We start from the raw sequence: 27,677 nt of genomic DNA, 5'->3' as shown, positions 1-27,677 counted from the left end.
TGGATAGACCCACCCCTTCCACCACAGGGCTTTTGCATGAGTTGTTCCTCCTGTCTGGTATGCTCCCTTGGTCTTTGCTGTTCATTTTCTATACTTCAGATCTCAGCTAAAATGTGGTTTCCCCAGGAGAGCCTTTCCTTACATATCCCCAGCCTCTGTCACCTTATTGCAGGACCACACTCCTTTCATCTTCAGTATAAATTTGAAATTTATGGGAAGACCTCATTAATATCTGTCTCTTCCCTTTGACTACCATTATAGCCTAAGTCATGGCTTTTTTACCTGCTGTTAGAGCCATAGTACATAGTAGGCCTTCAGCAAATATGTGTGGGGATACTGTGGTGAATGAGATATAGTTCCCAGTAGGTTACAGTACATTCAGGGAACAAATGAATAGTCAATTACAAGACACTGTGACGAGATTTTCCCTAGTGCTAAAGAAACATTCTATAGAGGCAACTAGTCCAGACTAGGGCCACCAGGAAGAAACTCCCAGAGGTAGAATTTGAGATGAGCAACATAGTGCTTGTGATTTAAGGCACTGAAAACATTAAGATGTGATTGACATGTTGGATGGAAGGTCGGAGGGGTAAGAAATGAGGCTAGCCGAAACCGGTTTGGCTCAATGGATAGAGAGTAGGCCTGTGGACTCAAAGGTCCTAGATTCGATTCCGGTCAAGGGCATGTACCTTGGTTGCAGGCACATCCCAAGTGAGGGGTATACAGGAGGCAGCTGATCGATGTTTCTAACTCTCTATCTCTCTCCCTTCTTCTCTGTAAAAAATCAATAAAATATATTTAAAAAAAAAAAAAGAAAAAAAGAAAAGAGATGAGGCTAGAGAGGAAGGCAGAGCCTGGAAGGTGCTAGTGTGCCATGCTAAGGGGTGAAGGGACCCCCCTCCCCCCACAGTGTGAACGCAATGGACTAATGTGATAAGCCTTGTGGAGTTCAAATATTGCAAACCTTGGTGAAAGTGTAGAGAACACATGAGGGGGTGGAACTGGAGGCTGAGAGGGCCAAGAGGAGACAGTTGCAACCATACCAGTAGGAAGGAATTATATCATACCTGAACTCGGGCATCACTATGGGGATGGATAGAAAAGATTGCTTGGAGATCTATTAAGAACTTGATGAGTGAATAAATGTGGGATGAGGGAGAGGGGAAACCTAGGATGGCATCCTGCCTTCTAGCCTCCAAACTGTGAAGATGATTGACTACAGAAGAAAGAGCAGATCTAAGGAAACATGGGTCTTCCAGGCAAATGGAACAGAATGTGCAAAGGTAGGGAGGCATAAACACTGACTATGGGTTCTGGGAACAATGAAAAAGTCCATTGCTTTACTCCATCCTCCATCTTAACCCTCCCACTTATAATCTCAGCCCTGGTTTTTGCCAGAGCTCAGCCACTTTTGGCACAAGTCAGACAAGCCAGAGGACCTATGAACTCCTGTTTTGCTGGGGCAACCCTAGTATGATCCTCATGTAGGATGCTGATTCCTGTAGCATCCCAAACCCCTACCAACACTTCCCCATAATATCATTCATGGTCCCTGGCACTAGATGAACTGAGGTTTATGTAAATAGGAACCCCCTTGAGCCCAATGGGTGTCTGTGCCTCTTTCAACTTTCTTAATCGGCTAACATAAACTTCTGTAGATCTTCAGCCAGATTAAAGCATACATGATCTCCTGTGCTTTCTCTAATGGTTCGGTCTGATGCTGCTTCACACCAGCATGGAAAATAAATTTAGGAATCTGTGTACTTGCAAGTCTGGGAGGAGGTGAAAGTGGCAAACTGCTACCTGGGTGCCAAATGACACCTGGCGTTTTTCTGTTAGACACAATGCTATGTTTAAACCTTTGCACATGAATGACTTTAGGTGTGACACCTGAAGTTTTCCAAATGCCTCACCATTCCCTGATGTCTCAAACCCACCTGTGCTACTGTCTATGCACCTGCCTAGGCCTTGAAGAAAGGAGGAGCATGTTTGGAGCTCTAGAGCTCTGGGATTGGATCATGGCTCTGGAATTACTTTTCCTCTCTCTTCCTCCGTTTCTTCATTTATGACAACCTGCAGGGTTGGTCTGAGGGATAAATGTAACAAGGGCTGGTTATCACTAAGGATTAAAGTTGCACAAACTACAGTAATGATTTTTGAGGTTGCTTTCACCCCATAGGAAAGGATTGGGGTAAAATTAGGATGAAGAGATGCAGGTTACAAGAAGACAGATTTCGTTCACTATGAGAAAACCCTTTGTAGTGGTCTACACACTGCAGATGGAGATTACTTCAGCAAGTAGTGTGTTCCCCATCATGGGGGTGGGGGGCATTCTAGCAAAGAACACTAGGGAGGGGTTCAAGTATCAGGTCATGGATAACTAGATAACTCGGACATTCTGTAATCCTATGGCATATGGTTCTCTCATCTTCTTCATGGGTTGCAGACAAAGCCAACTTCACAAAGCATCCACCAGTGGCCGTTCTGCCTCTTGGAACAGGAAATGACCTGGCCCGATGTCTCCGCTGGGGAGGAGGTGAGTCTACCTGTGAGTGGCACTCCCCTGAGGTCAAGCTTTCCAATTGACAGGGATGCTCCACAGAGCTAGGCTGAACTTTCCTTTCAGGGATCACATTCCACAGACTAATACTCAGCTCTGGGGTCAGATAGACTTCATGGCTGTTTCCCTGCCCTGCATTGCAGGCTTATGCTTACCCAATCACAATATTTCCTGTCATCCTGAAACTTACTGCCTGCCTTTCCCAGAACAAGTCAACTTTAAGGTAACGTCTCCTTCCCAGTACTCATCACAGTAAGGGCTCGCTTAGACAGGTATTTTCTACATAAAATTCCCCATTCCCAAATTACTGATCTCTTCTGAATTAGGACTCAGAATGCAGACTGAAAGGCCATATCATTGGCTATTGAGGGCATCTTGATCATCTACCCACACCCCCAACAGCCATGGACCCTCATTTTGAATATTTCAGAAGAGAGAACTCAAAGTGGTAACCAGCTTACAAGGCAATAGCAGGAATTAAGTTGAGAACTTCGCAAGCTACAACAATCCCTGGTGGAGCTGGGCATGCTCCAGAAAGTGCAGAAGTTCAGATCAACCCAAGGAGCCCACAGATCAGTCTGGCAGACAGGATTAGAGTGAGACCGAAGACGGCTGATCAATTCAGAGAGCAATTCAAAACCAGGCCAGGCAGCGGTCAGTGTTCAGAGGCTGGTGCATTGCTTGGGGGCAGAGCCAAGTGAGATCCAGCCTAGCAAGAAGTTGGCAAGCACTGGAAGAGCTAGCTACCAAGGTCCTCAGTGCACACTGAGGCTAGAAAAGAACCCTCTGTTCAGAGGGACAGGCAGAGGGTGGCCCCGCACTGTGAGCACTAGGCAGCAGAGACAGGCACCAGTTTCATGCAGGAAACCCCACCTGCACTCCCAGATAGTTTTAAGGCCTTCTGCTCTATAGCTACTACCATTGCTATCTTATAGGCCATCCCCCAAGCTACTGACCAAACCCCTCACAACTTGAAAATACTCCTCAAGGTTGCCCCAAAAGTAAGCAGGAACATAGAAGTGTTATTTGAAAGAAAAGACTGTCTCTCTTACTAACCCCTCACTACTTATGATACACATTCTATGTTAGTTTTCTATTGCTACATAACAAATTATCATAACATAGAGGCTTAAAACACCCATTTTTAGCTCCCAACCAGAAGCCCTAGCATAGGCCCTCACAGGCTGAAACCTGGTCTCACTAAAGCTTCCGGGAGAATTGGCTTTCAAGCTCACTCAGGTGTTTGGCTGAATTCAGTTCTCTGTGATTATAGGATTAGGGACTTGTTTCCTTGCTGGTTGTCTGCCTTGTCTGCCAGGACCACTCTCAGAGGCAGGAGGCCTCCCTCATGACTTGCCAGATGGGGTCTTTCCCTCTTCAAAGCTGGCAATAGAGAATCTTCCCCATGTCGAATCCCTCTCAAGCTTCAAATCTATTTCTTAAGAAAAGCCCAGTCCTTTCTGAGGACTCCTCCAATTAGGTCAGCTCCACCCAGGATACTTCCCCTTTGTCAAAGTCAACTGTTTCACATTATGTATCTAATTGCCTCTTATTCATAGGACCAGGGCAGGCAGGAATTGGGGGTGAAGGAGGTCATCTTAAAATCCTGTCTACCACACTGTCCCTCTCTAACATGACATAATCTGGAAATGGGTCCTTCCTTCTCCCATATGCAGCTTCCCAACCACCCCGTCCACCAAGTCTCCAGGGCTTGCTTCGGCAACACAGCCTGCCCACTTTTGGCCAGCCCCCCTCCTCCCCTGCTGCTCTGGCTTTCAGATCGCCCCAGCTTCTTTCTAATTGCTCCACATTGCCCTCTCCTTCTCTGTGGCTCAGGGAACCTAAGTGTCTCTGGCCCACAGGCACATTGAGGGACTCCAGGTCTCAGATGCCCACAGAATTCCCTGCTCTGAGCTGCCTATACACCAGCAACAACTTTGCTTTCTGCTTTGGGACAAATGTAGTGTTATTCTCCACAGGCTATGAAGGGGGAAGCCTGACAAAAATCCTGAAGGAAATTGAGCAGAGCCCCTTGGTGATGCTGGATCGCTGGCACCTGGAAGTCATCCCCAGAGAGGAGGTGGAGAACGGGGACCAGGTCCCGTATGACATCATGAACAACTACTTCTCCATTGGTGTGGTGAGTTGGCCATGGATTGCCTTTCTGCATGGAAAAGAAATGCTTGGGCAGGCAGGAAAGGTTCTGGTCCATTAATGTCCCCACCCCACCTTACCCCCCACCCCACCTGGTCTCACCTACTCTTTACTTCTCCTGGCTGCCTCCAGCCTTGAGTTATGTCCAAGCATCCTCACATCTGGACATCTTAGCTGTACCAAGCCCTCATCCTTGGTTATATAGGAAATTCCTTCTCCAATAATTTTAACTACCTGAAGAAAAGACAGGACATTTTTCAGAAGACATATTTACCCTTTGGATAATTGAAGCAGTTAAAGAAAAGCAACACCAAGAAATAATCAAGAGGTGCGAGGTCAGAAGACTCTCACACAAGCTTCCAGAGGTGTAACTCTGTCTTCCAGGGAGGACTGTATGGGTCCAAGCAGCTTCACTGGCTTAGCTCTCAGAATTCCTTCTCTCCTGTTTTCTCCCCTCATCCCAACCCCATTCCCCACGTTCCAAGTGCTCATAAATCTCTGTGGCTTCTCCCCTGGCTGAACCCTCTGGCTGAGCTCTGTGCTCCTCCTTGGTGCTCCCACAGCCCTCTGTACTTATCCCATCACTGCACTCACTGCATTAGGTTGAAAGACTTGGTTGAGTGTGCCCATAGCTTCCCCCGGCCCTCTGCCCTCTGCCAACACACACACACACACACACACACACACACACACACACACACACACGTAGTGCCACTTTTCTTTTTCTTCCTACAGCCGCCAGCACATCTAATGCAGCACAGTTATGCTATGTTAATTAACGCAACTTCTGATCCAAAGAGGCTTGGATGGACACTGCTTCCCAAACTGTTGGGGACAGGATGGGAGAGAAAATGGATCCAACACTGCCAAAAATAGAGCTGGGGTTTGGGAGGCAGGTGCAACAAAGACAGTAGCATTTACTGAGCTCCTACTCTGTGCTCTCCACTGTGCCAGACTTTATGTATTCTAGTCCTCAGAGAGGGCAGAGCTAGCACATACATGCTGTGCCCCATTCTAAAGCCAGGCTTGTTCGTCAGTGTTCCTGTCTTGGAATTATGTTGTCCAGCTCCATATGTATTTGAGTCCCTCCAGACCCCAACTGTGTGGTATCTTCACTCCTCAACCATCCTCACCTGTGCCTCTTTTGACAATATTTTGGTGGTTAAAAAGAGAGAGAGAGAAGAGGAAATTATAAAGACACTATACAAGAGCAGGTTTAAGGAAAGGATTTTGTTTTTTAATAAGAAGAGTAGAAAGAGAACGATGGAAGCAGAAAGGATTACTGCTAATAATAATAATACCTTAGATTTATAAAATTTATAATTTTCCATAAGTACAGATATTTTCTTGATTCTTATGACTGCACTGAATGGCAATATTATCTCCATTTCACAGGTGAGGAAACAGAGACAAATTAAGGGATTTGCCTTCTTTTTTTTACTCCTAATCCAGCACTCTTTTTCTACTACTAAAACAGCAGAGAGGCATTGCTGGGCCCACAGTCAGATTCTGAGAGGATGGAGGTGTTGGACCAGAAGTAAATTCAGGGGTCTCTGTGTTTATCTCCCCATCTCCCTTGGTGTCAGGTGGGGAGACATCATTCTCTAGGCCTTTTCCAGCACTCCTCTCCGGTGACCTTGGTAGACTCCTCCTTCCTCTTTTTGGGTCAAAGGCCCCTTTCCTTTTCAGACCACCTGCTTAGGCTCCACTTCCCACAATGGGAACATGCAATCTCCACCCCCTACAAATCAGACATGACTGGCAGATTTGGCATCAAGGGAGCTTCCCATCATTACCTTTTCACAAAAACTCAAGTCTTTCCCCATAACAACTAGAATATAACTTGCTAACATTTATTGGGTACTTACTGCACACCAGGCATAATTTCTCTGTTGGTAAATATTGTCATTATTCTTTTGTATTTTGTAAGAAGGAGGTACAGCTTAGAAAGATACAGAGTGCTGGAGCCAGGAGCCAGTACTGCCTGGAACCAAGAGCCCACTGAGCTGTGAACCATGAGCCCTGCAGCCTCTGCACAAACCCCTCCGTCTTCATGCCACCAAACCGGCAGCATCTGGGTGGGGGGATGTAGATGATTAAAAATTTAGTGTTTGCTGACTCACCTATGTCCCTTGTCAGAAATGCAAATTCTACTCCCTGACAGATCCTGATTCCACTCCAACCTACAGTTTTACTTCCTTACAATGATTCAGTTGGTCTGGACAAAGTCTGGAAATTTGTGTTTTTAACAAGCCCCCGAGATCATGCTGATGTAAATGGTTCCTAGGAAGTCTTCAGTGAGTGAAGACTATTCATTATAGCAGAGAATAGTCAAAAGAAGTAGTTCTTTAAGGAGCAGAAACCAGAACTGAAATAAAGGAGAGAAAATACAGGCAGGGAAAACCAGCACCTATAAGCAACTAGCCAGAAGTGAGCTGAGCCACAGGACAAGTGATCTTCCTTCAACCCCAAATCTTCTCTCTTACACACCCTGGCTCTAGTTGCCAAAAATACCCCCTGCCTGTCTCTACACAGTGCCATATGCAAAAGGGGGAGGGGAGGCACGCACTCAGTATTAGCTAATGAAATGGATGGACACAATAAAAGAGAATAGACAACCTCTCCTCAACTAGATAACCAAGCCTAATCCCCAGAGCCAACACTGATCATGATTTTAATTCATTATTGCAAATAAACTGGGATGGGAGGGAAGAAGGCCAGCTAATTGTCCCCCAAGGAAATGCATGCAAACAGATTCTCTATCACACTCTGTGGTCAAGCTATTTATTTGCCCTGGGCTGGCTTACAATAATCCAATCTGTCCATCCTTCAAATTATGAAGAACTTCACAGCCTCTTTTCTTATAATCCCTCCAAACATCTTTAGCTTGTGCATATTTAATATTTTATTGCAAAGCAGTGAGGAACCAGGGCTGTTTTTTTTTTAATCTCCGTGGTGTGCTCTTAGCCTTCTTGCAATAAAATGTTTGCAGGGTTTGTGTGCTCGCTCTTTAAAAATTGGAAAGGGAAATTCTTGAGAAAACAAGTAGCCAAGACACAACCCTAACAGAATCGGGGCCTGACATTTGCAGAAGCTCTTGCTCCCTGTTTGACTTCCCAGACTTTGTAAGATGAGAAGTAGGTATGTAAACCAGCCCATGGTTTTACTTCCTATGATGATTAGAGTTGGACTCCTTTGGCAAAGAGAGCCGTGCAGTCTTTGGCTCTTTTGAAGGACTTGAAATAACTGTTGATATCAAATGTCTGCTGCCTTACACTTACAAAGGTGATGACAGTGACCGCTGCTGTGTAGGTGGTAAAGAACTTGCCCTGATGGTTCACGTTACCATAAAAACCTATTTAATAGATGGAGGGACTGGGAAAATGCTCCTGGCCTAAGCAAGGAATGACTGTGGCCTCATTGTCACTGCATTCCCGTCACCCACATACATGCCAGCACTCGTTGGTGAAGCGTGGAGATAGTTGGCCTTCTCAGTCCCTCTGATAACATCCATTGGCAGAAGATTTTAAACATAGTCATTCAGGACGCTACTTCCTCTGACTTCTCTGCCCTCCTCGTCTCTGCTCTTTATTTTTGGATTGGCAGAAATGTCAGGATGACCAGGTATCAGTGACAGGAAGTTTGGGACTGAAGTAATTCCCGAGGCATGTGTAGCTCTGAACACCTCAAAGGCTCTGCTGAGTGAACAGCTAATCCCTTGATTCAATGAGATCTATTTCTGATGCTGGGGAGCCCCAGAGGGCAAGGAGATGCCCCAGTCATCACACTAACCCATGTGCCATTCTCCACCTTACAGACTAAACTTATCAGACTTCACCAGCCAAGTTTCCACAATGGTACACCTCCTACCTATTAGGGAATTTATTAATATATATTTTTTAAATCATCATTGTCCCTGCATCTTTGGACTCTTTTAGCCTCAGGTTTTTGTCTGTCACCTGTGAGAGCCATGGAAGTACTAAAACAATGGGACTCACTGAAAGGTGTCTTGGACAAGAGTTTGCCACTCTTTTTAATCCCCCAATATGCCAGAATTTTTCAGGACAATCCAAACTTCAAATAATCTGTTTTTTGTCTCCTTTTTATCTGCATAAGTTGTCAAATTGATTTAGAAATGCATTGTCCAATATAGTAGCCATTAGCCACACGTGGCTATTGTGTACTTGAAATTGGACTAATCTAAATTGAGAGATACTGTAAGTGTAAAATAAATTTCAAAAATGTGATATGAAGGAAAGAATTTTAAATATCGCTATAATATTTATATTAGTTACATGTTATAAGGATAGCATTTGTTAATTAAAATATATTGTTAAAGTTAATTTCCTCTCCTTTCACTTTTTTAATGTGACTACTAGAAAAAAAATTTAAATTTATTTCTACTGGACATCACTGGCCTAGACATCCCAGCATTTCAGAGTTCAAAAACTGCTGCTTAAATCTGGAAGGGGCACAAAACTATTTTGTCCAACTGTGCAATTGGAGTTTTAGTACCAGAAAGAGTAGCCACAGGTCTTCACCGCTGTCATCTTGCCTTTACCCCACACTTCATAGAAAGCACCCCAGAGAGCGAGGCCATCAGAAATGTCACCATCACATCCGCAGGCTTGCAATTCCCATCTACGACCCACTCCCTTTAGATCAGAATTCTCCTTTTGCTGTAATAAATACCAAAAGGGGGTTTGAACCAGTGTAGCACTGGTTTCCAAAATGTAAATGAAATCACCACTGAGTGTAAGGACAGCCAGCTCAGTTCTTGACAGAGAGAAGCTCAACTGAAGGTAAAAGTGAATCTTGACTCTCTTTTTGACCCCCAGATAGGGAAACATGATCAGAGCCTTGGCCTGCATTGCCTTTTTGAGAATGAACAGCAACGGAACTGCTCAGCTCTCCTTTGCCATGTTGTGCATTTACCAAGGAATTGCACTGTCAGATTAGGGCCCACGTGCTTGACTAATAATGTTGTAAAAGCTGTTTTTTGTGAAAAAAGAAGTTTTGCAAAACCTAGAATAATCAGAACTACACAGCAGGAGAGGTCTGTGCACATGTCCCAGAGAATAAAAAGGGCAGAAGCCAGTTGCAGCAGCATTAGGGACAGGGAATCATGGAGTACAAATCAAAGCAACACATGATTGCTTTTTTCTTTTCTTTTCTTTTTTTCCGACAGAAGAAAATTGGTGCCTCAAAGGAACACAAGCAGATGGGATATGTTCTTGAATTCTAGAGAAGCATTTGACAGATGCCAGTGAATTCAGTTCAGAGTGTTCACCAAAACTTGCTCAGGGAGAGGGCGGGATGCACAGTCTATCAGCCTGAAGCGCAGCTGAAGGAGAGCTGAGCAGGCTGCACAGGTCCAGGGACAGAGGCCTCTGGGGACTTGTGCATCTCCCACTGTGTGTCCACTGGGTGCCTGCTGTGTCTTAAACTAAAAACTAAACCAATACCTAGTTTAAACGTAACATTTTAAAAACATGATTTCAGCAAGGAGTGTTTGCCAACACAAAATAAGCCCATATCCTTGACTTTCCCTTTCAGTAGTGGGCTGCTAGCTGGCTTCACTCCTCTGCCAAGTGTAAATATCACAAAAGCTCCTCTTGGCCCCCCTCACTAGCTTCTAGACTTTTGGCCCCCACCTTTAACTTGTATTTTACTCACCACACACAGCACATGCTCAAAAAAATGCCTCTTTGCTGCACTATACCTCCTTATCTTAAAAAAAAAAAAATTTTCAGGGAAAAAATTGTAGAGTTTCTATATTAAGAGCCAGAATTAATATACACAAGCTGAAAATCCACTGTATAAAATTTCAGTTCTCTTTTAGCCACATATTACAGTAAATGAGTGTCTGTCTTTTTCCTTTGAACAGATCTGAATAAGCTCTCTTGTTTTTGGTCATTCCCCCAACCCCAGCCAAATGAACTCATATATTTTGTAGTCCATCAACTGCACCTAAAGTGCTGGCGTGTGCCATGGGACTGAGGGGGGTAAAGGGTGTGATGAAGTCTTCTGCTGGAAAACCAGACTATTAACCAGGGTGGAAGACCAAGTCTGAGGAGGAAAGATGAGTTCATTTTCAGGTCTGAAGCTCAGGGTTGGTGCTAGAGATATACTAGGGACCGTATCTAGATGCTAGTAACAACCAGGAGAACAGGAGATGCAGTATAGGCTACAGATTGGACTCGGGGATAAGAAGTTCTGATCCGAGTATGGAGAGCCCAGAGCAATTGCCAGGGGAGCCATCCTCTCTGTGACTTCTGAGAAGAAAGTGGCCAGGAATGCAACAAAGGGATGTGCTAAGAGGAGGGCAGCAAAGTGCCCATAGAATGGCACTTCTGACTCTGACTGACCTTGGGGCGAGCTGCTTCCAGGAGCAATCAAGAAGCAGAAGCCAGAAGTTTAAACAGATTTTAAAAAATCTATTAAGCATGTTACCCAATGCTACAATTATTCCTACTATTAGGAATGACTAAGAGTTAATTTATCAGAGCATCTGCCAACGTCAGTTTTCTGGTTTTGATAATGCATGCTAGTTATGTAAGACGTTATCACTGGGGGAAGCTGGGGGGAAGGGACACAGGAACTCACTGTACTATTTTTGCAACTTCTTGTGAGTCTTAAAATATTCCGAAATAAAAAGTATTGTTTTAAAAGATATGGCAAGATATGTCCAGAGGCTCACCCTCAGTACACACACACACACACACACACACACACACACACATTCTCACTGCTCACAGACCCAGACCCCCCTCTCTTCTCAAAAAGCAGTGGCTTGCCGAAACCGGTTTTGCTCAGTAGATAGAACGTTGACCTGCGGGCTGAAAGGTCCCAGGTTCGATTCTGGTTAAGGGCATGTACGTTGATTGCAGGCACATCCCAGGTTTACAGGAGGCAGCTGATGGATGTTTCTAGCTTTCTATCCCCCTCCCTTCCTCTCTGTAAAAGATCAGTAAAATATATTTTTTTAAAAAGAAGAAAAGAAAAAAAAAGCAGTGGCTGTCCCCTTCGCTCACCCTGAACTATGGCTGGGCAGAGGGGAATACTGGAAGGAGTCTACGCCCATGGGGGGCACTACCCCCTACCCTGGGACCTGCTGTTTTCCCCCGAAGTTGGGGGATTCCATTGAGAGCCTGTGCTTCCCTTCTGTCCACCTCGTACCTGCCATGACCACTAACCAGGGATCTGCTTTCTGTCTCTTTCCCTTTCAGGATGCTTCCATTGCACACAGATTCCACGTGATGAGAGAGAAGCACCCTGAGAAATTCAACAGCAGGTAAGAGGGCCTGTGGGCTGCAGCGTTGCCCCAGCCCCGCCCCGCGCGAAGCCCGGTCTCCACCTGCTCTCACTCACCCCGGGGTTCTTGGCCCAGCTGCCCAGGGACTTCACTTTCCTGCCACGTTGCCGGAAGGAGGGGTTCCATTTCCAAGCAGAAAACAGGTCAGAGACCTGCGGCAGCCTAGCTCCTGCCCCCTCCCAGCAGATGATGTGCGGAGGGAGGAATGGGGCGGGATGGGGGGCGGGGGGAGTGGTGGAGTGCGGGGAGGAGGGAGTGATGCCCAGCCATGAGGTGTGGAGCCTGTTCCTGGCTAAGTGGAGCCCTCCTGGGGCTCGGCCGTCTGCTTTTTCCAAAAGTGACACCCTTACCCTCACCCATAGCCACCACGATTCCTCTGGGGAGGGGGACAGGCGAGGAGCGGGCAGGGAACTTAGCTTCTTTCTGTCTTAAATGCGAGGGGGTGGCAGCTCCAGGCTTCCGAGGGCGTCGCCTCCGTCTCCCCTGCCAGCAGAGGGCAGCAGAGGGAGGCCCTGCAAGGGGGGGGGGGGGCAGAGCCCACCAGATCCCAGCCCCAGCCTTCACACCCTGAGTAAGGGGTCCAAAAATGAAAATAAGAATAAAAAAGATCATTTGCAAATAAAAGCAAACCCTCCTTGCTGGCGGGAGGGATTTTCAAGAAGTGAGTGGTTGACTGGCATATAGCTATTCCTGGGATTGATAAATTACCTTTTCCCCTTCTTTCTTTTATTTTCTTCACGTTAGTTAATTTCCATCATGTCTCTTTCCTCCGTGTTGTACCATTTCAAGATGACCTCTGGGCCCCACTCTGCCCTCAGACAGGTGGGGAAGAAGGCCTCACCCTGAACTGGATGGGCTGAGTTTAGCCCTCAGGGTTCTCTTGAATACAGTGGTCTGTTGTTATCTGAAGACATTCCTTTAAAGCCCATTCCTAAAAAGCGCCATCATTTTCGTTCCTACTCCTTCCCCCTGACCCCACAGTCTGGGAAGTTAGTCAGAAAGAAGAAAGTCTTTTTTAGAGATCAGAAACTGAACATAAGGAAGCTATTTCAACATCAGGAACATTAATGTGTGGCATCTAATAGTAGCTGAACTAATCTTCTTAGGGTGTGTATTCTGTCACAGGCATATTCCGTTGCCTGCACATGCACAGACTGTGCACACTCACAAAACACTATCAACAGGTATATTTTCAGCTCCTACTCCTATTATAGTCACAGACTTACAGATCAGATGACTGTCTTCTCACAATCTTTTCCACTCTCATATATACACAAAATCACTTTTTTTTTTTAAGTACTTCTCTTCCATCCACTCCAAACTTTTATGGTCCTCTTCTCATGCAGGTACCTTTATACATACTCATACACACATGCTTGTTAGGATGCCACATGGTTGTGAGATCCATGGGGCTTCTGTTTATTCATTTATCCATTGAAAACATATCACATTCCAGGTGCTGTTCTAGAAGTCATTTGAATAAGCATGTGAGGGGAGAGGGGCTCTTAGTCCTCTGGTGGAGACAGACTAGAAGGCAGATGTTCATGAGTTGAGCGTTAAATGTAGTAGATCCAGGTGACCTAAGGGAGCACAAAGCAAGGGCATCGAACTTGGTGTGGAGGGCTTTCCAACAACAGAGATGCCCAAACCAAGACACAGAAAACAAGTGTGTGTTTTCTAAGTTAACAAAAAAGAGAGGGACAACCCAAGGAGAAGAAGCTAAATGTTCACATGGATACAAAGAAATATAAGAATGCGGCATGTTTGAGGAAGAGCAAGTTGTGCAGTGTGATCAGTCATGTGGCTTCTTGGCTCAGGAAAAAGTGAAACCGCTGTAGCTGGTAGAAAGCAAGGAAGCACTGCCTCTATAGTCCAAAGACCCATAGGTCAACATATGACATAAATAGAGCAAACATCCATCACTCACTTGTTAAACACAACAAGAAAGATACCTCTGTCAGAAAATGTTATAATTATGCATTTCAATGCAAAGTATGAACAAATTCACTGCTCTCTGAATGATTGTTTTTCCTTCCTGGTTAGGTACATGCCTCACCTTTCACCTGATTGAGGTCAAGGTAGTGTGATCACCTAGAACACATGTGTCAAACACAAGGCCCGCGGGCCAAATCCGTCCCGCCAGGCCTTGCAATGTGGCCCGCACCGCGCTGTCATCACTGCACTCCGCTGCGTTTCCATCACAATGACAGTTTATGACTGTTCAGTAAACCATTCGGCCCACGATTTAGGCTGGATTTTAGATTTTGGCCCCTTCTCTGATTGAGTTCGACACCCCTAACCTAGAATGACAGGCATGGGGATTTGGATGCAAATCCAAGTGCCTGCTAATACGTGAAGACATTGTAGTAGAGGTAGGTCCTGTTTCACAAGGTCCCAGAACACTTTCTATTAAGAGCTTTGAGTCCGAGCTGCTTCTTTGAGAACCCCTTCTTATTCACATTAAACATACCCAGGAGTGCCCGATTTGTCCACTGAGAGGCAGGCAAGCAGCCATTTTCTCAAAGCTTCCTTATTTAGCTTTGGAGATAGTTTTAAATAGGCAGGTGGTTGTTGCCATGGTTACCCCATTACACCAGCGGCTAAACTTAGGAAAGGCCTCAAGGGATAGGAAGAAAGCTTGATATCAATATCAGAATTTGGAAATGTAAACAATATTATCAAACAAGGCTTCATTTTACTCAGCTGAATTTAGGTTTTCCAAAGAGTAGTCACTGTTTGGCTAGCCGCCCTTACCATTAATGCTCAGGACTGGGTCCTCAGGGATAACCCTGAGGTTAAATCTAGGGAGTTATAACTGTTTTGTTTTGTTTTGAACATGGGACTGTGACTAGTCTGGACTGAATTTATTAGGAAACTTCAATTTTTCTCAAAACTCATTGAGTTTTCAAGGCTACTGTAACAAGAATCCTTTACCCGAGGTGCAAACACTGTGGAAGCTCTGAGGACACTTTGACATTGTATGCAAGATATTGAATATATTTTTCTGGAGAAACTATCAAAAGGTTCTTGGAGGGATCCATAACCCTCCAATGGTTAAAAGTTACAGTTCTGAGGCCTCTTTGAATCCTAACAGGCATCAACTATTAGGATTTCAATAAGGTCTTCCCCTGATGGAAGCAATGTTCCCTGGTGGAACTGCATTGTTAATGGAGCAAGAATTAGATCCACGGGTGCAAAAGATGAGCTAAGTGTGATAGTCAAGGAGGAGAAAAGGCCTTTGATGGCAGAGAATATATTTTGGATATATTCTACTTCTAATCATTGACAAACTAAATATTAATTGCTAATTTAGGAATGTTATGAAAATTATCATCTCAATATTGGCATAAATAATAGAAAAAAAGACTTAATACAACTGAGATTTAACACATTAGAAAAAGTTTTAGGATACAAGAGTAAGTAAGACATGGTCCCTGCCTTCAAGGAATTCATAGTCTAGCAAAGAAAGAAAAATAATACTCAATTATTTTTTGCAAAATTATTTTTACATGCAAGATTAAATTTAGTAGGTAATATAGTCTAGAGTAGGGGTGTCGAACTCAATCAGAGAAGGGGCCAAAATCTAAAATCCAGCCTAAATCGCGGGCCGAATGGTTTACTGAACAGTCATAAACTGTCATTGTGATGGAAACGCAGCGGAGTGCAGTGATGACAGCGCAGTGCGGGCCACATTGCAAGGCCTGGCGGGACGGATTTGGCCCGCGGGCCTTGTGTTTGACACATGTGGTCTAGAGGAAGTTGTATAGTATCAGTGCAGAAATAGAGTTACAAGGGAACCAAACTAGGAACTGTTGTTTTTGAGGTCCTACTAGATCCCAGGTGATACAATCAGCTTTTAAACTACGTTAAATTATTTAAATCCCAATACAGCCCTACAAGACATATGTTAGCATTTCTATTTTATGGATAAAGGAATTAAGGCTGGGAAAAGCCAAATCATCTAGCTGAGGTCATAAAACTTTTTAAGCAGTAGGGCCAATTTGATTCTCTCTCTCTCTCTCTCTCTTTTAGCTGAAATATAATTGACCTATAACCTTACATTAATTTTAGATGTACAACATAGTGATTCAATATTGTGAAATAATCACCACAACAAGTCTAACCCAGCTCCTAACTCCAGGGGGCAAACTCTGTTTACTATACCTTCTGTCTTTCATAGCAAGTACCTATTATACAATATATTCAGCATTCTGATGGGAATTTATTATACATGATCTCCTCAGGGCTCACAATAACATGCTAAAGTAAGTGCTACTGTCTCTATTTCAGAGATGAAGAAACTGAAGTTAAGGAGGTTAGAGCTCTTTCCATCTCCATCCACTATTATTGATTATCTTTATGAGCAAATGCTGCTGAGTGTAAATAGGGAGCACAGGTATACCACCTACTCTTAACTTGTGCATTATGACTCTTCTCCCTAGCAAGGAGCAGGACCAACCACATGATTTTTGTGGCTCAGTGCAGAATGTATGGCCCCATGATAAAAAAAATTATTTAAAAATTATTTAGAAATTATTTTAAAATTATTTAAAAATTATTTAAAAATTATTTAAAAATTATTTAAGTGGGTGACAGAAAAACATAAAATCAAGCCCAGAGTCCTCCTAAGTGTGGGGCCCTGTGAGACTGTACAGATCTCACACCGATGAGCTGGTCCTGGCAAGGAGAGAAGAATTAATAAAAAGACACATTTGCCAGGACTCACAGTGTGGATGGAGCTTGCAATGAAGGTAAAAGAATAGTAGAAGAGGGTTTCACCCAGGGAAGGGTTATCAGCCCCTCAAACAGGGAGTGGTCAGTATTCATGGATGAGCCTGAGGATGTTACAAGTCTTCCAGATATCCAAGAGCCAGTCCTCCATGAAGTTTCTGGATGGACTCTCCATGAAGATTTTTGTATATATGGAATATACACAAATACAAAAGCTACCTAATTCCAATATAACTGTTAGCGAATGTTTGGAAAGAGAAATCTAACTATAGAAGTTTTTTGTTGTTGTTGGTCAGAACTCAGAGCACTTGAGGAATGTGTTATTCCAAACCTGTTGAGTGCCATCCACTTGAATATGTCCCTCAGCAGTTTAGGCTGAAGCAAGATATTTCCTGTTAGGCCCTTCAAAGGGACCGAAGCAGTACTTCATGCCTACCAGAAGCCGACCACCTTTCCCAAAAGCTCTTGGGTAATTAACAGGCTCGAGAGTGTTAGCTTTCTTGGAGCCAGGGCCATGGAGTAGCTGATGAAGGGTCCCCACAAGCCCTAATGTAATCTGAATTCTTAAAGTTTGGAAATACATCTTGAAAATAACTAAGCTCTTAATAGCTATTTATAGGGTGAGGTAGCAGGGTATAGTCTAAGTTGGCATCAAAACTTGGCTCTGCAGCTTACTAGCTATGTGACCTCGGGCAAGTTACTTAATCTCTTTAATCCTTTGCTTCCTCCCCTGAAAATCTTACAAGGTTGCTATAAGTATGTAATGAGATAATGTGTAAGTTCATGACACACAGTAGGTTCTCAATAAACATTTGCTGTTTAATATTGCTGAATGGCAAGCATGAGGAAAGCATCGACTTAAATTGCCAGTGAAGTATTGTCAATAAAAGGGTTTTCTGATGGAGTGGGATTCATTATCATAGGGTCGTCACTGCATTGGCATGGCCCTCAAACTAAAACATTGAAGGACACCTGAAAGTTGGAGGAGGCTCCAAGTGTGATACATTGAATCTGTCAAAATCAGGGATTGGGAGGATGGCACCTATTAGTCAGCCAGGATTGGGTTGAATTCTATAGTGCTGATGCTGTAGAGAAAATCCCCTCCCCAAGAGGCAGAATTGTGAATCCCAGAGACTTTAAATCTAAATGCCAAGTCTAGGCTAGATCAAGGTAGGAGTCACAGACCCTAGATGACATGCTAACTGGAGGAACAGGGTGAGAGTGAGTAAAGGGTAGGAGTTGCATTAAAGGTGCCATGTGCTCCATGGATACTTAAGGCTTACCAGCTGGAGCCTTGGAGTGCACAGTTACTGGATAGGTGGGTGGTCCAGGGCAGTCAAACACCTGACCTGTGACTACCGTTTCTTCATTGATGTTCACTGTCCCCTCACCGTCAAGCTCTTCTTTTCCCACTTTAGATGAACACAGGGATGTTCTGTGAGAGGCAAAATATAAGCCAACAAAGCTCAAACCATACAATTCTAGAAAAAAAAAGGGGGGGGGAATTCCCTCTTCAGTCACAAACATAAAGTGTATCACCATTTATATAAAGCTTTCTTTTTTATCTAAAAATGAAACCATTATAAGTTATTCTTTTTAAAATATATTCATATTTTTATTGATTTCAGAGAGGAAGGGAGAGAGTGATAGAGACATTAATAAATGAAAGAGAATCATAGATTGTCCATCTCCTGCACACCTCACACTGGGGTTTGAGCCCACAACCTGGGCATGTGCCCTGACTGGGAATCAAACCGTGGCCTCCTTGTTCATAAATCGATGCTCAAGTATTGAGCCATGCCAGCTGGGCCATTCTAAGTTATTCTTTACAGGAGCCCTGTGAGATAGCCCAATGTTATAGGCCAGATATTTGACTTTCCCAAAGCAGAAAGGTACAAATGCAGCAGACATAGCAGGGTTAAAATCCCCACTGTTGGAGTCTTTATTCTGTACCCTAAATTGGGCTTTCCTTCTCCTCATCTGGTATTCAGCACCCACAAGAGACCAGCAATAGGTGCTCAGAGGTCCAAATTGTCTGCACTTTTCCCCTTTAAATAACAAACTGTGTTTTTTCAAATATTTTGGATTCAGAAAAGCCCCAAATGAAATTGATTGTGGCATTTTCTATTTCTATTCTTACACCTACAGTTATTTATAAAAGAAATGCAAACCTTATGCTGTGTTCAATGATCTTTGACTCTTCAAGTCAGTTCTGACAGGGCAACTTATTTACCTAAATATTTATAGCCCACAAAAAATGTTTTATCTCCCACCCTCCCTAACCCTCCTTAGAGAGATGAAGAATAAAATTAATGATATATGGATTTGTATTTTTCTCACCAAACATTCATCATTATGCAATCATAGAAAACCAGGGTGTTTTGTTTCACTTTTTGTTTGTTTGTTTGTTTGTTTGAGGGCTGTCTTATTTGTTTATAGTCATCCCTTTAATTTTTGAGGGATGACTTATAAATGAGGGAACAGCAACATGGATCATTTAAAACCATGGATGATCAACAATTTTAGAAAGCTGTTATTAGTATTTTTGTGCATCTCTCTGCCCTAAAGAGCCACAATATTTTAAATAATACGATGAACTCACATGGACTCTTAACATTTCCTTCATTTTACTCCTGGCTCACCCATCCATGTTGGAATGTACAGCACAACTTCTCAGACTGGTACCCACAAGCCACCTATGATATCTCAAGGTTCCCTATAAAGCTACAGGTTCACCAAAACAATTCCTTGCTGAGGCTTACCAGGCCTTTTCTCCTAACTCCTGCCAGGCTAGTGGAAGAAAAGTACGATTCATGTCAACAAAGCGTGGACTCAGTTTGTGATAAAATCAGAAGGAACTTGAAAACAAGTGTGTTTTCAAATCTTTTAGGCCAGATAACACAAAGTTATCAGCATTTCTGTATTGATTGAGCTCTAGAAATTGTTCCCATCAAAGAGCGCAAGGTGTAGTATAGAATCAAGCTCAGAAGAGTTAAGGTCAGCATGATAACCTCAAGGGGGAAAAAAAAAAATCAAAGTACACAAATTTAAAGTAAGGTAGGAGCTGGCCAGATCCTCAAATGTGTGTTGACAGTCTGGATGCTTTCCAGAAGGGAGAGGTTGATAAAGTCCTGGCACTTGAAACCATGTCCTATAAGGAAGGGCTGAATTTGGGATTGTTTCACCCGAAGAAGAGAAGACTTAGGGAGAAGTGATTATTGGCCTCAGCTATTTTTAAGTGTTTCTCATAAAGGAGAAATTAGGTTATTTTGTATGACTAGTCAATGTACCTAGATAGACCACTTTGAGCCTCAAATAAAGATCAACAAACCATGTCTTCCAGTGCAGGGAGCACTAGAATTGGGGAGGGGTTCCACATACATGCTCAGGCAGATGCTGGACAATAATTTCGGGGCTCTAGTGGAGCCAAGTGCCCAAGAGTGCAGGTTCTATCATCAGACAGCTTGGATTTAATTGTTGGGATTGTCCCTAACCACTATGTGTGACCTTGATCAAATAACTTCTAAAACTCAATCTGCTCACCTGTAAAATTGGAATATAATACTATTTTAGTTTCCTACAGCTGTAACAAGTTACCACAAACTTGGTGGATTAAATACTCATTTATTATATTATAGTTTTGCAGATCAGAAGTCTGAAATAGGTGTCAGTGGACTAAAATCAAGGTATCATCAGGATTGCATTTCTTTCTGGAAGCTCTAGGGGGAAATCCATTTCCTTGCCTTTTCCTACATTTAGATGCTACCCACATTCCTTGGTTTATGGGCCCTTCCATCTTTAAAGCCAGCAATGGCCAGTCAAGTATTTCTCACATTATAATTCTCTTCTATGCTTTCTCTGCCTTTTTCCTCCACCAACAAGAACTCTTGTGTTGTGTTGGACCCACTCAGGTAATCCAGGACAGTCTCTCCATTTCAAATTCAGCTGATGGCCAGTTGAGATTCCATCTGCAACCTTAATTGCCCTTTGCCATATAACCGTCCTAATATATTCATATACACAGGCTTCAGGGATTAGAGCGTGGACATCTTCAGGACATTATTTTGCTTATCACAAGAACCTTACCTCATAGAATTTTTTTCCCCCGAAGATCCAATGAAACAATTTAAAATGCTTATTATAGGAGGAATTGGTAAGATATGTACACACATAATACCTTAACAAAAACAATGAAAAAAATAAATTTCTTTAGGTTGAACGACAACAAAAATAAAATAAAATAAAATAAAATAAAATAAAATAAAATAAAATAAATAAAATGCTTATTACAGAGGCCTGGCATATCAATGCTAGCTATTATTATTAATATTATTACAAATAATAATCATGTTAGATGACTCAAAGGTGCCTAAAACTCTGGATTTGGTAATCCTCTAAGGGGGATAGATATATCTGTAGGTGATAGGGTATGAGTCATCAATGTAGCAATATATAGCATTTTTTCTTCATTTTTCTTGATAACATTTTTCAATAAAATAGCATACATTAGATAATTTAATAATATATCCTATATTATGATTAGATAGTATATTGTAATATAATTTTAAATTGTGTAAAGTTCAGAAATGTTAAAGTAAGAAAAAAAATGGTAACTCAGCCCTATTGCTCAGAAACCCAATATTATCATTTTGGTGCAGCTTACTTGATATAAATGTTTGTAATAATATGTTTTCATAAATTTGTATTACTATTCTATAAACAACTTTTCTTCACACAAGTAATTATGGCTTACTGTGGAAAAACAAATCATATTTCCCCTCCCCTAGGAAATAAACACTATTAGCATTATAACATATTTTCCTTCTGCACTTTCACTGCACAATTTTATTTACTTGAGATCACATTGTATACACTGGTTTAAACATGATTAACACAGTAGTACTTACAACTTATTAAAGGAAAGTAATATAAAGGAGCTGATTAGAGTGAGTTTATCTGCAGTGGGAGTCTTATTGGTGTTTTTCCAATTTAAAAAATCCCAATGATTTTGTTTAGTCAATATGAGAGTTTTAAAAATATCATTACTCAAGTCCCTTTGCAAGCAAAATAGCAATTTGATATGTTATGCAGCTTTACTTTTGTGGAGAGTAAATAAATAAAAAATTTTATTCTCTTAGCAGTTTCCAGTCCTATACATAGTTTTACTATATCTGGAAAAGACCTGTTTATGTTTTATGTGACCATCAAAGGTGGCAATAAATGCCATCTGAACTGTGGAGCTGTATAGTTTTATAAGCTAACATTAGGAGCTGTTGTTAGTCTGAATGCCAATTTCATGAACATTCTTTTTAATTCACACAACTTTCTAAGTATGAAATAAAGGTTATTGATCCATTTTACAGATGAGAAAATTGATGCTCAGAGATTATTTAACCTGCTCAAAAACACATAACTAGTTAACAGGGAAGCTGCTATTCAAACCTTGGCCTTCCTGATTCCATAGTCTCCTCTCTTCTCACTACACTTCCCTGCCTCTCTTTATTGCCCTGTTTGAAACCCCACAACCAGAGAAACACATGAGAAAAAGGCTAGACAAGAACCACAAAGACAATGAACAGAACCCATGAGAAAACTTTGAATAAAAACACCATTTTTCCTGGACGGGAGAAGCAGAGAATGTATTGGGGATGGGCCTCAAGTGTGTGAAGGATTCATGACAGGATAATGTGACCACAGTTCCTTACCCTTCATCTTGACTCAAGAAAGTATAAGAGGGGGAAATGTTCTTCTAAAGTGAGAAATTGTGGTCGGGGATGGGAGGATGTATTCAAGGCCAAAATGAGTTATGGAGAGAAGTTGTGGAATGTCTTTCAAGCATTTCTAAAAGCAGAAGACAGCCTCATTCAGCTGGGATGACACACACATCATCTTCCCTGAGCCCAGGAGTGAGCTCATTGTATTCACAAATGGGAGCCCTCTGCCTCCCCCTTTCCCTCCCCACCCCACCACCTGCAATTATACAGGATGTTCCCTATGAAAACACTTACCTTTTTGGTTCCTCAGTTCCCAGTTGGTCCCTAAGATGCCCCTTCCTCAGGATTTGCTCAGCAACCCCCTGGCCCATCGTGATGCTCTTCCCTCTCAAGCACACCTTACCTGGAGCTGCCTGTGTCTTTGTCCTCTTGTTTCCACACAAGAACCTGCAGCCCCAACCCATGTCCCAATGTATAGAATTTAAACTCACTCAGGGCCATTTAGAAAAATTTTCTCCTCAAATGCCAGCCCACTCTTATCATTTGCTTACCTTCCCATGCATGTCCTTAACTCCTCAGATGTCGCCTCCTGGGACCGAATCATCACCTATGACTTGTTTAAAAATGCAGTCCAAACTATTCTGAATACTCCCTTCCTGACCAAGCCAGCCCTAGCTCTACTTGCTCTTTTTTTAAGAAAAAAAAATTATTGTTTAAATATTACAAATAGTAGCACATATGTCTCTTCCCCACCCCCACCCCCACTGACCTCCCCACCCCATTCTCCCCTACCCTCAGCACTTGACCTCATCCCCTCAACCCAGTGTCTTGCATTTGTTGGTTGTGCTTATATCCACATGCTCTTTGAATCCACCTACAAGGTTTTTAATATATTTTCTCACAATTTGATCCCACCCCCCCTTTGTCTTCTGTAAGTCATTTTTTTGGTGCTAAACTTTTATCTCCCCACCTTGTTCACAAGCTTGCTCACTCAAAGAAAGGTCTGAGCTCTTTTTATGGGAATCCACGGACCTAAACCCAGGAGGACGGTGCCGAGCATGTTCCCTCATTCAGCTAGAACGTGTGAAGCATCTGCTTTGCGTTAAAATCACGTCAGGGCTGAGAGGAAATAGGGATTACAACAGCCCCTATTTTTCATGTGTCCAGCTGGGAAGATGAGCGTGTACAGAAGCTGCTATCTTCTATATCATTGCCTGAGGCTGCCATAACAAATTACCATAAACCGGATGTCTTAAAACAACAGAAATTTATTCTTTCACAGTTCTGGAGGCTAGAATTCTGAAATCAAGGTGTCAGCAGGGTTGGGTCCTTCCCAGACTCTGAGGAAGAATCTGTTTCATGCTTCTCTTCTTGCCTTTGGTGGATGCCAGCAATTCTTGGCACTCATTGACTTGTAGCTGCTTCACTCCACTCTCTGCCTCCATCTTCACATGGCCGTCTCTTCCTGTGCCTCTGTGTCTCTCTGTCTAGATTTCCCTCTTCTTCTAAAGATACAAGTCATTGGATTTGGCCCACCCTAACCTGGTATGATCTCATCGTAACTTGATTACACCCAAAAAGACCCTATTTCCAAATACAGTCACATCCATGGGTACTAGGGTTAGGACTTCAATGTGACATTTTGGAGGACACAATTCCAGCCCTCCCTCAAACCCTCACGAAAGAAGGAAATACAACATAACATGGTGAACTTTGTTTTAACAAGAGGACGTGAATAATGAGTGTGTGGGGGAGCACCTGAGAAAGTGGGATTAGATTTCAGAAAGAGAGTTACATTTGAGTGTGAGCTTGAGAGAGAAATGGGAATTCACTGAGGAAGGAAGATACTAGGCACATGCTCAGAGGCATGAGGCTTGGGGAAATGGCAGACGTGTCTGTGGACACTGGACATGAGAAGAAAGGAGCTAAAAAGAAAAAAAAATTATTGTTTAAATATTACAAATAGTAGCACATATGTCTCTTCCCCACCCCCACCCCCACTGACCTCCCCACCCCATTCTCCCCTACCCTCAGCACTTGACCTCATCCCCAGGTGAGCTAAAAAGGCAGGTAGAGGCAGCTATGGCCAGATCTTGGTTCTGTGTTTTATCCATAGTTGAGTGAATGAACGGTGAGGTAGTCAACAAATGTTTTCTGAATAGATCAGTGAAGGAATAAATTCTCCTTCAAAGTATTCCCAGAGCCCTGGCCAGTGTTCCTAAATAGTTAGAGCATTTGCCCACACACCAAAGAGCAGTGGGTTAGATCCCTGGTCAAGGGCATCTACCTGGGTTGTGGATTCACTCCCCATCCCAGGTTGGGACAACTAGTCAATATAACTCTTTTTCTTTCTCTTTCTCTTTTTCTTCTTCTTCTTCTTCTTCTTCTTCTTCTTCTTCTTCTTCTTCTTCTTCTTCTTCTTCTTTTCTCTCTCTCTCTCTCTCTCTCTCTCTCTCTCTCTCTCTCTCTCTCTCTCTCTCTCTCTCTCTTTTTCCTTCCCTCCCTACCTCCCCTTTCCTTTTTCTCTTCCACTCTCTCTGAAAAAGCAATAGAAAAAATATATCCTCAGTTGAGGATTTACAAAGCAAAAAGTCTTTTGAGAACCAAAATTTCATCTCCTAGGAACGTGGGTTGACACTTGCTGAAGTGTTAGAATAGTAAAGGGTATTTGGTCAAACAGAGACCCAGGGAGAGAGAAGAAGAGGAACCCCCCCTCTACTCCCCCCTTCCCCCTTTTCCCCCCACCGCCCAGGAGGACACAGAAAGAAGAGTTTGGCAGGAGAAAGATAAAAGGAGCCAACTCTGCTAACCTGAGGAGTTGGTACATATCAGAGCCAGAAAAACTATGGAAACCAAACTCACAGCTTTCTTACAAACTATGAACTTTGCAGCATGCTATTTGCTTGTGAAGGTAGAAATCCATATTGAAGAAACACACACACACACACACACACACACACACATCATTCTTTCTCACCACTATGATTTCAAATTCTTTCATGCAGAATTTGATTTAGGTGGCTTTTAAACTTAACTTAACATGGTTTCTGTTTGTTTTAGCTCCAGAAAAAAGAATATTAGAGTTTATTAACCCTTTGTTATTTTACTAATTAACACTTTGGAAAGTATTTACTATTATTTTACTAATTAACACTTTGGAAAGTATCATCCTTTGCTTTAGAGCATTTTGGACACAACAAAGTCCATCTTTATATTCAGAGCTGATGTGATCAGCATATTCATTTCAATGTATTTTCCTTACACAGTTCACACTTGCACATGTTTTGTTAAAAATAACTTGAAAAACAAGGTGGAATAGTAATATATATTCTCAACAAAGATTCAAGTGATAAATTTTAATTCTTTATTTAAAACAATATTTACTAAAGAAAAACTTAATGCACTTACTACTTGGCCAAAGGAAATTTGAAAGCAGCCTTTTTCTGGACTTATCAGGAAACTCAGTAACTCTTCTTAGTGAAATAACTGAACTATCTCTCAAGAAACCCTGGGCAAATGACTTACAACTCCATCTGTTTAGGCTGTGTCATTCTTGTATGAAATAGAGATACTAATTCCCGGGTCTCACTGTGTTCAAAATCAGAACTGAGCTTCAGCTCCCACCCTGCCTCTTATTTAACTGATGCATTTCGGAAAGTTACTCTCTTCACTGGTTCTTAATTTTCTGTTGTGTAAAAATGGAAATTATAACTATCTCGCAAGATGCTTATGAGAATGAGAGTAGATAAATAAATGGATTTTAATGTTTCAGGTGTTGGTATGATGCTATTGATTACTGCTGGGATTTGTGAGGAGAACATGCAACAGTACATTGTAGGATCTCCAAGTTAAATGCGTTGTGATTCTTGGCTATAATAACTTATAGAACCACAGCTCTGGTCAGGACTTTAGGTTTGTGTCCCCTTCCCAGTATAAGTATCTCTTTTATTAACACAACTCTGGAGTGCGGGGAGGTTGGTCATCAGATCTCTGCTTTGAAGATTGTAGGAGTGATTAGTTTTTTACCACTTCACATTTTCCTAAGAGAGCACTTCCCTGATCTCCTAATGCTCTCAATGAAAGAGGGGCTCTCCTCAACCCAAGAATGTACTTGTACCCTCAAATTGCTAAAGCATCAGGGACTTACATAATTGTTGAATATTCATGTTTATTGAATTTACCCTTAGATGGAAATTCCTCATCGTCCAGTAACAATATCTTTTCTATTCTGTTGAATGAAGGATTCCTTTAATCTGGAAAGTGGCCTTTTTGGAGAGCATTCCAAAGTGCCAATCAAACCAAGTCCTCCACCTTGCCTTTGAACTCAATGAGCTGAAAGTGTGTCTTTAATCTCCAGCTTTGAGTTACTATAGGACAAGAGGTGTTAGAAGCATTGTGGATAAATACAAACCCCAAACTGTTAGTCTTAGTAAAACTTTGACTGGAGCTGTCAGCACAAAGCATTCTACTTAATCAGGCTTTCCCTTTTCTCTTCTGCATCACCTTGTATCTGAGCCTGGACAGGGAGAGGAATGGAGGCTGTTCACAACCAGGGCTTCTGCAGACATGTGCAAAGTTAGGGTGAAGATAACACAACAGGCTTCCCTCTAATTTGAGCTGATTGCCTGGTTTAATAATTTTTTTAAAAAATGAAATGGTCAACAACAGTACATCAAAAGAAGAAGAGATTTGAAGACTGGATAATATGTCCTTTAATAATCAAGACTTTATATTATCATATTTAATATTCACAATAACCATCCAATTTTGCAAAGTGGAAATTTCAAAGGAAAGGTAAACATGAGCTCAACTGCTTCTCCAATAGCTAAAGGACAAGTTCATTACTCACTGTCCCATGATTGTTAAATAATTGAGAAAGCCAGGTTGGGCCTGACTTATAAGTATAGAACTGAAAATATTTTTCCCAGAAAAGGTGGATTTGGGGATTATATTTTATTGCTGTACATGTAATCTTTGCAAATGCCAACAGCTTCAGCTCCTACCCTGCTGAAGCTGGTCAAACCTTGAAATCAAATACATATTAGGATTCATAACCAAAGGTGCTAACAGCTCAGATGGAAAGGATCAGATTGGGAAGGGAGACATTTTTGAGGCAACTTCTAGGAAAATTTCGGGAGGAAACTACAAAGGTCTCTAAGCAAGTTCACGAATCCAAATGCCACCAGAAGCCAGAGAGTTAATG

General features: G+C 42.4%; 1 protein-coding gene across 8 annotated transcripts in view; it reads left to right on the top strand.

The window, feature by feature from the left end:
* Nucleotides 1–27,677, top strand: part of DGKG (diacylglycerol kinase gamma) — a 200,607-nt gene that overhangs the window by 91,470 nt on the left and 81,460 nt on the right. For all 8 annotated transcript variants that reach the window (XM_036445408.2, XM_036445410.2, XM_045583771.1 and 5 more), the window contains 3 exons: nucleotides 2,447–2,536; nucleotides 4,540–4,700; nucleotides 11,944–12,008. In XM_036445408.2, coding sequence (XP_036301301.1) covers nucleotides 2,447–2,536; nucleotides 4,540–4,700; nucleotides 11,944–12,008 — 316 coding nt within the window. The remainder of the gene's footprint in view (nucleotides 1–2,446; nucleotides 2,537–4,539; nucleotides 4,701–11,943; nucleotides 12,009–27,677) is intronic.

This window comes from Pipistrellus kuhlii, unplaced genomic scaffold (genome assembly GCF_014108245.1).
Source record: "Pipistrellus kuhlii isolate mPipKuh1 unplaced genomic scaffold, mPipKuh1.p scaffold_m20_p_2, whole genome shotgun sequence".
Classification (NCBI taxonomy): domain Eukaryota; kingdom Metazoa; phylum Chordata; class Mammalia; order Chiroptera; family Vespertilionidae; genus Pipistrellus; species Pipistrellus kuhlii.
Note: the sequence above shows the minus strand (reverse complement) of the source record. Positions and strands in the feature narration are given on the sequence as shown.